Source organism: Electrophorus electricus, chromosome 16 (assembly GCF_013358815.1).
Source record: "Electrophorus electricus isolate fEleEle1 chromosome 16, fEleEle1.pri, whole genome shotgun sequence".
NCBI lineage: Eukaryota > Metazoa > Chordata > Actinopteri > Gymnotiformes > Gymnotidae > Electrophorus > Electrophorus electricus.
Window position 1 is genome coordinate 17,967,806 of NC_049550.1, and position 16,147 is coordinate 17,983,952.

The 16,147-nt window shown below is 44.2% G+C and overlaps 1 protein-coding gene across 1 annotated transcript; it reads left to right on the plus strand.

The window, feature by feature from the left end:
- The first annotated feature begins 6,686 nt into the window (after window positions 1-6,686).
- sh2d3a (SH2 domain containing 3A) lies at window positions 6,687-16,116 on the plus strand. The gene is made up of 13 exons (XM_035535164.1): window positions 6,687-6,858; window positions 8,195-8,228; window positions 9,351-9,467; window positions 9,707-9,850; window positions 11,782-12,071; window positions 12,532-12,614; window positions 12,703-12,983; window positions 13,239-13,592; window positions 13,992-14,107; window positions 14,234-14,405; window positions 14,717-14,828; window positions 15,180-15,365; window positions 15,490-16,116. The coding sequence occupies exons 3-13, from the start codon at window positions 9,372-9,374 to the stop codon at window positions 15,663-15,665; spliced, it is 2,010 nt and encodes a 669-aa protein (XP_035391057.1). The 5' UTR covers window positions 6,687-6,858; window positions 8,195-8,228; window positions 9,351-9,371; the 3' UTR covers window positions 15,666-16,116.
- Window positions 16,117-16,147: the final 31 nt, after the last annotated feature.

Genomic DNA, 16,147 nt, shown 5'->3' on the forward strand with positions numbered 1-16,147 from the left:
TAATCTAACCAAACCCAATCAAACCCAACCAAAACCAAAGACAATCAACCCAGGCAAACCAATCAAACCTAATCTAATCCAATCAAACCTAATCAAGCCCAGTCAAAACAATCAAATCCAATCAAGCCCAGTCAAACCAATTAAAACCAATCAAATCCAATCAATCCTAATGAGTCTTCAAAGTTGAGTCTTCAAAATGAGCAAACGTATCTTCAGCATTCAGGGCCAACCTGCTCCCTAAGGTTTCTTTTTACACACCGTCAGGTTCTCCAAATTCACTTAACTACCACACATACCATTCACGAGGACACCGACACACTCACAGCCCCACACTGAGCGAGATCAGCCAGAGAGACAGCCGAAACGGTGACCCGACCCATTCTGCTGCAACAGCCTCTCAGCCACCAGTAGTGAAACAGTCACTTCCTCACGCTGCACAGGAGAGGTCCTGCATACGCTAGATGTGTTAGCCTCCACGCTCCGCTCACCAAGAAGACTGCTGAGTCGAGAGGCGTCGGAGCAGACCTGGAGAGTTTGTGGAGTTTGGAGCAAGACTCCACCATACACAGCATTAATAAATCTGAAACAATCCCGAGCTCACACCACCCTGCCTGATAGCCTCTAGGTCTCTCTCCCTTTCTCTCTCTCGTGCCCTCTGTGTGCGGTTCTCTCTCTCTTGCTCTTGCTCCTGATTGGTGGGTGTACTTTGTTCTGCACTGCTGCAAATACAGAGGAAGCCTTTTAACAGCAGAGAGCAACTTCCTTTTTCCTCACTCACACACACACACACACACACACACACACAACGCGCTTACATTCTGTGCACACACATTCTGTAGATGTACGCCGCTAAAGTTTGTGGCACTAGGTGGGGGAAGGGGTGGGGTGTGTTGTGATGATTGTGGCTTTCTCTTTGAATACGTAGTGTGAGATTTCTTATATATACGTGTGCGTGTACATGTGCGTGTATGTGTGTGTGTGTGTGTGTGTGCGCGTGTGTGTGTGTGTGTGTGTGTGTGTGTGCGCGTGTATGTGTGTGTGTGTGTGCGCGTGTGTGTGTGTGTGCGCGCGCGTGTGTGTGTGTGTGCGCGTGTATGTGTGTGTGTGTGTGCGCGTGTGTGTGTGTGTGCGCGCGCGTGTGTGTGTGTGTGTGTGTGTGCACGCGTGTGTGTGTGTGTGCGTGTGTGTGTGTGTGTGCGTGTATGTGTGTGTGTGTGTGTGTGTGTGCGCGTGTATGTGTGTGTGTGTGTGTGTGCACGCGTGTGTGTGTGTGCGTGTGTGTGTGTGCGTGTATGTGTGTGTGTGTGTGTGTGTGTGCGTGTATGTGTGTGTGTGCATGTTTGCATGTGTGCATGTATGCATGTCTGAATGTCTGAGAAGTAGCGACCACACGCTAAAGAGGAAAGGCGCAGCTGAGCGTGTGCTGTAGCTGTCACTGATCACACACACACTTTCATCATTCACACACACAAAACGGCTTTTGCTGTTGTTGTGCTTTAGTCCTAAAAGCTAAGTATAGTACAGCCAAGGGTTAACATATTAAAATTCTCAATGATACTTTCACATCCTCTGTCTCTTCTCTTGTTCTTTCACTCTGTCTCTCTGTCACACACACACACGCACACACACACGCACGCACACACACACGCACGGGGACACACACACACACAATTTCCTCTCTACTGTAAGTAAATTGTATTAGTACTGTTCATTTTCCATTACACACTTTGTTCTCCTCACTTTTTCCCTTTTTCTCACTCCCTCCATCTCACTTCCTTTCACTCCCTCTCTCTTTCTTCTTTCATTATCATGGTCTCTTATTCTCATTCCCTCTCTGTTCTCCTCTTGCACACCCCCGGTCAGTGATTTACTTTCACTCTCTCCTGTCTCTCTCTCTCTCTCTCTCGTTTCTTTTACTCTGTCCCTCTTTCCTGTCTCTGTCACTCTCATTTCTTCTCCTTTTTATCTTTCACTCTCTCTGTTTCTCTTTCACTCTCTCTGTCTCTCACTCTGTCCTCTCTGTCTTTCTTTTTTCTGTGTATCTCAATACAAGGGAATGGAGTTCTTACTAACTTCTTACTTTTCCTTTTCAAAAAGTAGGTGCTTTGTTACAAACAGCTGTTCATTCTCTTACATCCTAGCACACACAATAAAATGGCTTAACCCCGCCTGTGTAAAAGGTCTTTCATGCAAATCCCAAGCTGCGAGAAACACACTGCAAAACACTGGTTGTACTTCAGCATGAGGAACTCGTGCAGGTTGAGATCCACTCACGTTCAGGTGCAGATCCACTCATGCAGGTGGGATCCACTTATGTACTATTTTATTGTAGTATATTTTTATATTTAGGACATGTGGGTTTTCTGGAGTACAATGCTATGCATCCATAACAGTAACACAGGTTTATGTATGCTTTGAAAGCAGTGCCTTATCTTCTGAAATGTGTCTTGTGCAAAGCCCTTTTTTCCTGAATTACATAATCACAGTTCCTGAAATAATGTTCATGCTTTCAGAGGTGCTGACTCATACTGTCTAATGCAGCAAAACTCCCACAGTCCTTTGCGTGGTTTGCTGTTTAACAGGCAGTTGGCTGATCAAGATCAATTTTTCATATAACAAAAGCATGTAGTGAGCAGACGGACAAAAAATGGAATGAATGAGCAAACAAGCAAACATTTCTTAAGTGAAAGCTTGTTTTATCAGTATGATGATTTGCAGACCAAATATATTACAGGCCCCACATAAGATAAGGCATGCATGCTCACACACACACACACACACACACACACACACACACACACACACACACACACACACACACACACACACACACACACACACACACACACACAGGCATGTATGCACGTATGCACGCACACAGAATTTTAGATATTTGTCTGTGAATCGTTGGGTCTGCCTGAACTCGTCGTCTCTGCCCTAACAGAGAGCAGAAGGATTCCTTTGCTCTAATTGGCAAGCAGGGAAAAGTCGGTGAAACTTTCACACATTCTGACTGGCTTATGACTCTGGGGCCAGAGCAACTTTCACACGTTCTTATTGGCTAATGAGTCTGGCCTGCAGGTTTCCCTGTTACAAACAGCAGGCATTCGAAATTCGGTGAGAGAGAAAAGGCAAGAGAGAGAAAGAGAGAGAGAGAAACACAAAGAGAGAAAGAGAGGCAAAGAATGATAAGGGAGGGTCTAAAGGGAAGACATTGAGGAGAAAAGAAAATGTAATATCAAAGGGACAGGTGTGACTTCATACCACCATTATCTTCACACGCAGGTATCTACTTTATCCACCATTGTCTCTCTGCTATATTTGTGTGTGTGTGGGTGTAATGCTCTTATCTTTTATAAGAGACTACATGCTTTTATAGAGGATAAACTGAAAGTGGAATCATTGTAAATCTGAATAATGTTTATGAAAAAAAAACATTTGTGTTGTCTAGTGACATGGGTGTTGTCATCCGTGAGAGTGCATGTGTGTTTGTGTGTGCACGAGTGTATGTGTATATATGTTCATAGGTGTATATATCTGTGTGTACATGAGTGTATGTGTGTACCTGTGCATAGATGTATGTCTCTATGTGTGTCTGTACATGAGCATATGTGTATACATGTGCAAAGATGTATATGTCTGTTTGGTGGGGGGGGTGTATACACAAGTGTATTTACGCATGTGTGTATATACAAATTGTTTTGTGTGTGTAATGTGCTTATGTTTGTCGAAATGTGTCACTGGCAGTCATAAACATGCTAATCTGCCAGAACATTAATTCATTTGTCTTTATTCATTTTAGCACAGATTTCTTCAGAAATCTCTGTAATCATTAGTGTCCAATTCGAATTCATGCTGCCACGTCCAGAAAGAGGGGTTGGTAGGGTTGCCAGATTTAGGCTTTATCAATATCAGACACCTGGCAACCCTTGAAGCTTTGGGAGTTATATTCCAGGCCCAGAGGATTTTCATGCTTATCGACTCAAACATTCTAAGGTCTGTAAGAAATGTATCATTAATGATAGTGACACACACACTTCCCCTTGTGTTATACTCCAGTGACTATAATTCCATCCACAGTTTACCAAATTTACTACTTAATTGATACAGCTAGTGGTCAATCATGTCTGATGTATACATGTTAGCATGTCATTAGCATTGTGCTAACATTTACTTTTTTGTTTTCATCCAGTTAGCAACATTAGCATGTGTAGCCAATATTAATGGAGCACCCATTTCTGTATCTCTGACTTGCAGTGTTACGTGAGGCACCACATCAGGCATGAATAATCGCTCTATTGCATGGTGGCTGAGACAGATCGGCCTGTCACAGTACACCAAGACACTGGAGAGGGAGTATTATGGGCTGGAGGTAGGTCTGTGTCGCTTTCACTTTCACGTGTGCGTGCCTGAAAGTCTTCCTTCATGTCTGCCTGTCTGTAGGTTTTCCTGTCTGTAGGTCTGATAGAGAAACTTGATTGTGAAATACATAAAGGCATAAAGACGTGTTTTAAATATATGTCTACCTGTGTGTTCATTTGGTCTGTCTAGTTGTCTGTTGGTCTGTCTAGCTGGCTGTCTGTTATCCTCTGTAGCTGTGTTTATTGGCCTGTAGGGCTGTGTGTTTGTGTAACTGTGTGTGTCAGTTCTCTTTCTGCACTGTAGACTATAAGAAATAGTTTCTCTGCCTTCAAGACTTTGGGCTTTACCCGTATGGATTAACTGTTATTGTTTCAATGATATTCTCATTGGTTTGTTTATATACTTGTATGTGTAGGGTCTTATGTTGTCTTATGTTGTTTTTATTTGTATGTGTAGGATCTTATGTTGGTTACTGATAGTGAATTACAGGAGATGGGTGTTGAAGATCAAAATCACCGAATGATAATCTTAACCCAGCTACAAAGATATCAAAAGAGATTAACACCACATACAGGTACACACACACATACACACAAACACACACACACACACACACACACACACACACACACACACACACACACACACACACACACACACACACACACACACACACACACACTTTAACACCTATGATCTTTAGCTCTCTCCTCAGGGGCTAGTATAGCAAAAGAAATAGTGTCCCAGAAGTACTCTCTGGGTTCATCTCTGGATCTGGCCAAACCCACTGACCTGTTCCGGCAGAGCATCATTCCCCGCCTCCGTCGCCGTGATAGCAACAGACTCTTCTCGTGCTCCCAACTTGAACCCTTCAACGAACCTGATCACTCCAGCACCTTCAAGCGCAATCAGAGGTAAACTCCAGAGAGAGAACAGAGAGAACAAGCGAGAGAGAGAGAGAGAGAGAGAGAGAGAGAGAGAGAGAGACAGACAGAGATGTAAATGGTGGGGCAGGTGCATCTGTATTATTTTAACATGTAAATAACTGGTTTATCACAAACCAGCCTAATACTCCTCCATTTTACAAGCTGACAATCTGAAGATGTCTCTGAGATCTACGAGTGTAGGGCCAACCCTGCTCCTGAAGATCTACCGCCCTGCAGAGGTTACCCTAATCTAACATTAACATATTCATATATGAATATATGTATAGCTGCACTAAATGTGTCTAAATTTGCAGGATTTTCTGTATATATTTGCATTTTCTTATTTGAATTACTATACTATTCATTTGCCGATTTCAAAATTGATGTTATGTAACCATTTACTATGTTACAAGAAAACTGTTGCAGCTGTGTTGCTATTCTGAGCTGGTAAACCTGCATTCATCCAGTTTATGTTAACGTTCGTTTGCTAATTTTTTTAATGGATTTTATATGTGGCTCAAAACAATTTAAAAACAAACTGTCATTCGTCAAGTAAATCAGCTAAACTACTTAGTGCTTACTGGCAATGACAGTCTTTCTGTTTGCCTGCACGGCGCCACTTATATGTCGAAGGAGACACGATGGCCAAAGGGGGAAGTCAACTAGGGCGTGTAACGACGGAAGACACATTAGCGAGGCCACCTGCCGGCTTGTCTCTAACATAGCATGCAGAATAACCTTAATCTTTGATTAACAGTACCGTGCACAATAGAACTGGACACATACACAGGATGACAGATTTGCTCACCATGTTCATAGGGAGGGTGGGGTTATTGGACATCTTAAAAGTGATGTGATCTATTTTAAGAAAGAAAAACTCAAATGCAGACTTAAAGTTTCTGCAGTAGTTTAAATCACATGAATATAACACACTCCTGCGACAGTGGATAAACTCCCTCGTAGCCGCTGCATTGGTACGGTCCTGATTAGGAGTGGCGCGGTTGTGCAATATTCTAGGTAAGGCTCTCAAAGCCCCCTCTGTAGGAGGATCAAGCCGACACACGTCTCAGACCAAAGCAAGCATGCTGCTTGGGGTCGGCGGTGCTCTGCGCTCGGCAGGCCCGTCCTGTGAGGGCGCACGACCCGGGGGTCCACGTGAACACGCACGCTGACGGAGCGAGGGACGCGAGGAATCTCTGGCACGCGAGCGATAGCGGGCGTCCGCTGACGGGCCTCGCGGAGAGGAGAGCGACGGACAACGTGCGAGAACACGCAGAAACGTTCCAGCAGGAGAGAGAGAGAGAGAGAGAGAGAGAGAGAGAGAGAGAGAGAGAGAGAGAGCGGGAGGGAGAGGGAGGAGGTGTGTGAGAGAGAGAGAGAGAGAGCGGGAGGGAGAGGGAGGAGGTGTGTGAGAGAGAGAGGAGGTAAGAGAGAGCGGAGGTGAAAGAGAGAGAGACGTCAACTTTGGGTTTTAAACTTGTGGTTCTGGAAAGCTTTGGACACACGCTTCATGTTTGTGTCAATTCCGTGATGTGGTGTGTCTGAACGCTGAGCCAGCGCGCTTTTCCAGGTAGGTCTAACCGAGCTCGTTTCCTTATCAGCTTTGTTTTGTAGGCTCGAGCAGACCAGCTGTTAATGATTCGCTCGAAGTAAGCTGTTCTTGGCCCGAGCAGCACTGCAGTTTGTCACTGTTGTTGGATCGTTATTTTGGTCCCCTGTATACAAACGAGCAATAATGCGCTCAATAATTTTAAGACAACAAACTCATTTCATTTTCAAGTGCAATGTGCAGTGACAATGAAAGAAAAGCAGTTACCTGAAGGCAGCCTGTTTTTTTTAACCTGTTTTTTTTAACCCTTTTCAAAGGACTCCAATATTTGTGAATCACAGCATTATCATTATACTCTGTTAAAAGATCTAGAAGTTGAAGAAGAGTCGGGTTTAAACTGATAACCGTTAGCTTTACGTTTGCACAGAAACTTGACCGTGATGTTGGCCGTGAACCAATCGGCCGAGGAAATCTGGCCCCTGCTAGCTCGATTTCCTCCCTAACGCCCAGTATTTAGTATTGCTCGCGGACGTGAGGCTAACATGTGCCGTTTCCGACGTGGAAAAGTGGGCACGGAGGCTGGAAGGAAACGCCATTAAAAGCTACTTCTGTCCAACTTTGTGTCCAGTTTGTGTCCACCTCTGGAAGGCTTCCGCGCGCGTTTACTTAATTCACAAGCTGCGCGTCCTTGACGGTGGTCGCGCGCCACAGACTTTTACATTTTTCTCATTTTTTTTTTTTACATCTGTATCACGTTCACTCATTCAAAGTAATCTGTCACTGCGACCGAGCGCGCGCTCTGTGTAGTTTATCTGGAGTTGTGTACCTCGTGCATCGCGGATCTGCCGACAGCTGCGCGAGGGGGAAGCCCTAACTTATAGAACTAGTTAACCTAGAGAGAGAGAGAGTGAATCATGCAAATATTTGTTGTTATACGTTGTGTGTGTGTGTAGAATGTAACCTATAGAACTAGTTAACCTAGAGAGAGAGAGAGAGAGAGAGAGAGAGAGAGAGAGAGTGAATCATGCAAATATTTGTTGTTATACGTGTGTGTAGAATGCTAGTTTTATATATTTTGTATGTACTGTATATGACCTGGGGTTCTTATGAGGCTTTTACAGGTATTATGGGGCTTTGAACCAGGTCTGGTGTCCAGCCTGCATGCCTGAATTATGAATAGTGTAGTAGGAACTACATGTTAAAATCATTGTAGAGTACTAGATTGATAAGATTGATTAATACCTGTTCATTTAGCATAGTGATGTAAACTTGCTTGCATGGGCTTCCAGTACCAGAAGAAAACCCTAGGAGTGAGTTGTTGACATGATATTAATTGTGATCTATGTGTTTTTTGCAGCAAACGGCGAAGTGTTGGAGTCTTCTTTAGTCAGGTGAGTCTATATAAACCAGGTTGGTCTCATATAGTCAATTTAATATGCATTTGCCAGGTGGGTTTCAGTAGCTGCTGAGGCCTACTTAGCCAATTATGTCTTTATTACACAACTGAGTCTTCATTAGCCAGTTGAGACTACATTAGTCAGTCTTTATTTGACAATTGGATCTTTATCAGTAAATTTACAGTCTGCAGTCTTTATCGGTACATTTACATTTTCAGTATTTGGAAGACACTCTTATCCAGAGCATCTTGTATAAGAGTCCCCTGAGAATTTAACCCAAAACCTTGGTGTTGCTAGCACGTAGGTCTTCATCAGTCAACTGAGTCTTAATTAGTCATCTGAGTCCTCATTAGTCAGCTTCAAGATTCAAGTACTTTATTTGTCACTTGCAATTTTAGCTGGTACAGAAAAACAGTGAAATGTAAGGCAGCTGCTCTGTAGACTGAGTGAGTGGTAGATAATCTAATACATTTATGCAAGCACTAGTAAAAGTAAAATAAATACAGAGGTGGAAAAATAGGAGTAGAATAAAAAAAAGTAAAAATCTAGGCAAGTCAAATGAGAAGGTAGGGATAAGGAAGGAGAAGGGCAGAGTATTACGTAAGGGATGATAAAGAGATGATGCGTCTGCAATACAGGCCACTGTGGGTATAATCGGGACATGTTAGGGGAATTTGCACATAAACTGACCAATATTCCATAATTCCTTGTTTATATTATATGTCAGTAAAAAAAGTTATTGCAGCTTTTAAAAAATGTGTTCCAAATTTAATCCCTTAGTCATTAACGGTCTGATGTTTAGCTATACTACATGTAATATAATCAGTGTTGATCTATTAAGTTAGTATATAAAAAAAAAAACAGATTACAGTGAAGTAAATAATAACTAAGCATGAATAATTGCTGAACAGACTAATTCAAGATTTTACTCAGATGTAATTAGCCCCCATGTAGTAATGTTATGTTACTGGAGTGTTGTGGAAATGTTTAGGAGTTTTCATGTGGTAAGGTCAGAGATGTTGTATTTGTGTTTGATTGTAATGTGAACCTTTCTCTAATTTGAACATGTGACGGCACTATTGTAAGTGTGTGTTATATTGCTGGACTGGCATGCAGGTCTTTTCGGGTCGTAGAGAGATGGACTCTCTGAAGAAGGAGCTGGAGGAGGAACTTAAACTTAGTACTGAGGATATTAGGAGTCACGCCTGGTACCATGGCCAGCTCCAGAGAGAGGTGTGTGTCTGTGTGTTACAGTGCGAGGTATACGGTGTGCATGTATTCATTACAGTGAAAGGTGTGTACATGCATTACAGTGAGAGGTGTATGGTGTGCATGTGTAAATTACAGTGAGAGGTGTAAGTGTATGTGCATGTGTTACACCTGAGGTGTATGGTGTGTGTGTGTGTGTGTGTGCATTACAGTGAGCAGTATAATGCATATAAATTCTATTTTGAATGTGTGTGTGTGTGTAGGGAGCAGAGCAGTTGTTGCACAAAGACAGTGATTTCCTGGTGCGGGATCAGCGCTCAGGTGGAGGAGACTATGTACTGAGCTGCATGTGGAAGAAACAGCACATGCACTTCAAAATCATCCGTGTAGTCCTCCGGCCCAAAGAGGTATGGCCACCGGTGTAGCTCCTCCCAAACAGGTACAGCCACTGGAGAAACTCGGTTCTTCAGTGGTCTCCATTTATAAAACAAACATGATCTTATATATACATGTTCTATATTAGATAGATATATGAATAAAAAATATGTAATTTGCTTGTTTATTGTTTACACTAAACCCTTAGGGACTTCAAGTCCAAATTCCTGTCTCTGGCATTTTTCTTTTAGATTGCAATAAACATATAGCTAACATGGTACTGGTACATTAGAATTTTCCCACGAACCAATACCACGACATGCAAATGTATAAAATTCATATTCTGATATATTTTAATGGAATTACTTTCTTGTTTTAGGATTTTAGAGTTATAAACAATGAATGCATTACATTTGAAAGATAATTTTAATAACCATTTTTAATTTGTGTACCAATGATGAGACCCATGTTTCCTGAATGCTGCTCTACCATGCCTGTCGAGTTAGTCATCAGGCCCATGGTGAATTTCGTAGGGTGTGTAAGGGCTAAGGTGATGTGTTGAAGTCAGCTGTGACTACACTTAGGAAACACAGTGCTAAACTGTCTAAGAGAATGTGGAGTTATGTGGCAATGGAGTAGATCCTGTAAATAATGTAAACACTGGGTGGGAACTAGCAGGTCTCCCGGTAGTCGAAGGTTGCCTAGACACCCCCCGATGAATGAATGTGTAAATATAGAATTTCAACAATCTTAGCAGTACTCAACTTTCTAATCAGAAAGTTATCAGTTCAAGCCCCACCACTGCCAAGTTGCCACTGTTGGGCCCCTGAGACCCTCAACTGCTCAAGGCAGCCACACTACACAGGACCCAAGTCTGACAGGGGGTAAACATGAGCTCTGACCACCAGACCGAAGAGCAGCTCCCATTTAACCTTCCTAAGTGACAGTCTCCGTCACAAGTCATAATTGTAAGTTGCTTTGGATAAAAGTGTCAGCTAAATGCTGTAAATGTAAGTTTTAGTTATTGGAATTTTCTTGGAATAGACTGAATAGCATTTCTTGGGAGATTGTGGACTCATCTATTTAAACTCCTTAGCTAGAAATGCATTTTTTAACACTCAGTTAATAAAGATATCATTTTCGGACAGTATGATACTAGTAATCTTATTTTTGATCTGTAACTGTAATGGAATCAGTATACCTTTATATATAATCAGTATACCTTCTTTGTATACTGATTACGCAAAGCTGTTGCATGTATTCCATTACTACTCAACACTTGAATGAGTACATGTCTGCTAAACCCTCAGAAAAGCTTGGCTGCGTAATAAGGGTTGGTCTTACCCAAAACTGGAATGAATACATGTGTGTGTAAAAAGGATTGGTCTTAACTAGTTACACAAGTTTGGGCTCAGGACAGGACAGGACCCCTGCATGTGCTAGTCAGGGCCTGCCACTCCTTTAACTGATGCGCCCCCTTCTGGCCCAGAGGCAGGCTGCACTTACGGCCCACTTTACATAGCATTAAATAGCAATTCAGCAAGGCCATCCAGCAAGGCCATAAACATGTCAAACAAATACTGACAGTGTTTCTAAAAGTCCAGTAAGACCCAGATTAACAGGTGGGTGGGGGAGGGGCGTTCATGACTTCAGGATTTGGAGAGTGTGAACAACTGAAAGGATGGCAATATTCAAGATTATTCTGTTGTCATTAGAGTAATGCCAGTAAACAGTTATTCTGCGTTCATTAGAGTAATTCCAGTAAACACAGTTAGACTATCTTAGGTAGAGTAATTCCAGCAAACAGTTATTCTTTGTTCATTACAGTAATTCTAGTAAACAGTTATTCTGTGCTTACTGGAATGTGTGAGTATTTGTCTTATTTCATATGTGTTTATATTACTATATAGTACATAATGTTTCACATAAAATTTAGATTTTGTGTGTGTGTGTGTGTGTGTAGGGTTACTCTAGGGAGCTGTTTCAGTTCGAGAATGACCAGTTTGACAATATTCCAGCTCTGATTCGCTTCCATGTGGGTGGGCGTCGGCCTATATCCCAGACATCCGGGGCCACCATCCTTCACCCAGTCACACGCACCCTTCCTCTACGGGTCATCAGTGAGCGCCAGGCGGCGATGTCATCAAGCAGGTGCTCTGCTGGTGCATCCACTTGGTCAGGAGATAAGAACAAGAGGCGGAGTTTAAGCTCCACCCATATGGACAAACTACAGGTCCACAACAGCCTGCTCAGGTAGATACAAACAACCTGCTCAGGTAGATTTAAAGTAGGTTTAGAGCAGAGCTTGTCAGTCCATTGGTCATGGACCCTACCATGTATGGCCCAGCTTCAAAACCTTGGAGGCACTCAAAGGCTCCTGCACTCTTATATTATCTACATGTGGAGAGTTGGGAATAAATAAAGAACCTGCAATATAGGTCTGCAGGAGTGCCACTGTTTGTAGCTCTCAATATAAACTTAATGCTGCCGTGACAACGGCCAATTGGTTATTGATGAATTGGTTACTAGTACAGAAAGAGCGATAGCGAGAGAAAGAGAGAGTGTGTGTGTGTGTGTGTGTGTGTGTGTGTGTGTGTGTGTGTGCACTCATGAGAGAGAAAGTGTGTAAAATATGTGAAAGTCTTTGCTCGTATTTAAAAAAGGAACTGGTTTACAGTACCTGAGCTGTGTTCGTGTGTGTGGGATTTTCTAGGTGTGGCAGTCAGCCTGCTAACCTAGAGTCAGTGGGGATACCATCATTACAATCAGCACAATCAGACAGCAACCTGCGGCCAGGTACACACACACACACACACACACACACACACACACACACACACACACACACACACCCCTCTTTAACCTGTCCTGTATCACAATCTAGGTGCACCTCAGAGCAGTCCACCCCAGGAGTCTAGCTCCGCCCCCATCTCCCCGGTGTTTCGCACAGGCAGTGATCCTTTACTCAGCCCCAGCTCCGCCCGCTCGCCTGGCCCCAGCCAATCAGCCACCGGCGGTGCCACCCTCAGAGGCTCTGATGGACAGCTGAACTCCCGGGCCCCGCCCAAACCTCTGCGATTGTCCACCCTGTTTCCAGGGATGACACCAGTGATACCACGGATTGAGGTGGACCCCGCCTCCCACTATGATGAGCTTGTGCCCCAGGTAAGGAGGACAAGACAGATGGGTGATGTGTGTGTGTGTGTGTGTGTGTGTGTGTGTGTGTGTGTGTGTGTGTGTGTGTGTGTGTGTATTTGGTAAGGTGTGCAGAGAGGTGATAGGGTCACATAATAAGCCTCAACCAAAATGCACAACATCCTGCTGTGTAAAAGTGTATGAATTGATTCTTACTTCTAATACATATTTCAGTTGAGGAAGGAATGAGGGACTGCACTTTAACCTTTCCAACTTTGACCCCAGATCCCGCCTGCCATGCTGCCTAAAGGTCACACAGCACGTCTGCGGGTGCAGGAGACGTGGTGCAGCCGTGCCCGACTCACTGACACCAGCTTCACCTTCCTGGAGGCTCAGAGAGCAGAGGAGGAGCAGGAGGGGGAGGAGGAGGAAGGGGGGCCGGGGGAGGGGCCTGACTGGCGCTTTCAGCGCCCTCAGACAGAGACAAGCTCGTGCTTCCGTCTGGACACCTTCCGCTCACTGCTGCTGCCCGACGGAAACCGTCCGCTGGAGCAGGGCATCCTGCACGCGCTCAAAGAGCTGTTCGCCCGCACCGACCCCGCCACCACCGCGCTGCACATGCTCAGTGTGGACTGCCAGGTGATGCTCACAAAAGCACGTGCATGAACACATGAACGCACACGCATGCACACGCACATACAAGCGCGTTCACCAACACGTGAACACACGTGAAGTGTATATCTCACTTAAGAAGAGACATGGACATTCGCATGCTAGGTTGCGTGTGCAGTACTCTTGCATGGACAGTGGACTTGTATGCATTCCTATACACTCCCATTGTCATATGCTAAAAGCTTAGTGTAAAAGTGTATACTCCCTTCAGTGTTTACACAGCCCAGCTGTGAAAGTGAATTCAACACTGGTGGTTTATCTGTGTCAACATTTATTCACACCTGTTATCTGATCACCCCTCGTTCATAAAAAACACAGTAATACTTTGATACAGATGATCTCTGTCTCTCTCTCACACCCCTCCAGGTGGCTCGTGTGACAGGTGTTACAGACGAGCAGAAGAGGATCATGGGAGTGGACTCAGGACTGGAGCTCATCACCCTGCCCCATGGGAGTCAGCTCAGACAAGACCTTCTGGAGAGGTGCGTGTGTGTGTGTGTGTGTGTGAGAGAGAGAGAGGTATGAATTGTGTGTGGGTGTGGGAGTGCTATATACCACACAGAAGTGTGAATGCCCCTCTCCTTTGCTCTCAACTTGCCCTTCTCTAGACACCATCTGATAGCGTTGGGAATAGCCGTGGACATCCTGGGCTGTTCGGGGCCGGTGATCCAGAGAGCAGCTGTGTTGCACAAGGTCATCCAGCTGGCCCAGGCTCTCCACAGCGCCGCCCACGACCTCTACGCCTTCTCCGCTGTCATGAAGGCCCTGGAGCTGCCTCAGGTCAGACGTCACAGGTCACAGGTCACGCTGTAGGCTGCTGGGACAGGTTTAGCCCACAGCACGTAGAATCAGTGTCAGACGTAAAGGTGGTATCCATGGCCGAGTGTCTACCGAAGGACTCCAAGTCTTTACAGAAGGGTCAGAGTTCTGTTCCTTCAATGTGAAGCACATCACCTAGCCGATCAAAACCTACAGGAGAGTCTCTTAGGCAGAAGGTCTGTGTGCATATAGTATAGTATGTATAGAGTATGTATGTATGTATGTATGTGTCTATATGGTGTGCATAATGTGTGTGTGTGTTTTGTGTGCAGGTGAGCCGTCTGGAGATGACATGGCGTGTGTTGAGGAGAAATCACACTGAGAGTGCAGTAACATTTGAGAAGATCCTGAAGCCCTTTCTGAAAGCCCTTAATGAGGGGGATAGTGAGTGTTAACCCGTTTTACTCTTGTGTATATATATGGAGGCTTGTGTGTGGACATATAGTCACACGGGTGGAGTCTCGTGTTTGTGTATATGTATATACACATGTATATATGTATACAGACATGTATGGAATCTTGTGTGTGTATATTATATAAGTGCTATGACATGTTATAGTTGCTGTATAAACTGTGCTGTATATACAATGTGCTGTAGATTGATGTTTTAAATGTGTTATAGATGGATTATAGATGCTTTATTGTGTGTTATAGACTCAGTGTTGTCGGGGCCTGTGTCTCTGCCCCACATCGTGTGTTATAGATGTGTTCTAGATGCATTATTGTGTGTTATAGACTCAGTGTTGTCAGGGCCCGTGTCTCTGCCCCACATCGTGCCACTGTTGAGGCTGATGGAAGGAGAGGACGTTGTGGAGAACACTGAGAATGGCTGTTACCTGCTCTACAACATCCTGCAGTCTGCTCGTACTGCAACCATGCACACGAAGGAGTACGAGCAACATGCGCACACACTGCTGTCAGGTACGTATACACTCGTATACACTGGCACCCAATACTAATGAACCTTTAGCTTACACATCAGTCTTCGTCAGTCCCAGTCATCCACTGTAGCAGTGATGCTACTGGTTCACTTGTCCATCTGCAGCAGGCTGGGAGCCAGTCCCGGAGCTGCTGGAGGCATTCCGCACAGAGTTTGCCCTGCGCTTGTTTTGGGGCCAGGCAGGAGCAGAGGCGGGAAAAAAGGAACGCTACGAAAAATTTGACAGGGTCCTAACTGTTCTGTCCAACAAACTGGAACCAAATGTGACCTCTGAACTATGACCTCCTGACCTCCACACAGGCGAGAGGTGGAGAGAGGCAAGGGGGCAGGCCTTCTTCTGATAACTGACCAGACTATAGCCTGCTCTGATTGGATGGAATCAATGGAACTGACCAAAGGTTCCAGTCATTGACCGGAACCCAAGAGAAAAACCTTTACCGGACATAAATGGACAGTGTGTGTTCGTGTACGTACATTTACACAAGACTGACCATCAGGAATCTCAGGTGTTCCAGTGCTTCCAAAGACACCTAGATTCAGGTGTTTTCAAACATGTTTACATCTCTACTTCTAAACTGTGTAACTTTGTGTGTGTGTGAGAGAGAAAGCGCGTGTTTTTATATGCATGCATATAAGATAGGTTTCCTGTTTATGTAAATATTTTCATGCGTGACAATCACTAGAAATATGATTTGAGTCTGTTTTAAGAATTAAAAATGAATTTGCTTTAAATGCAATGCTTTTAATCAAATCTAAACATATG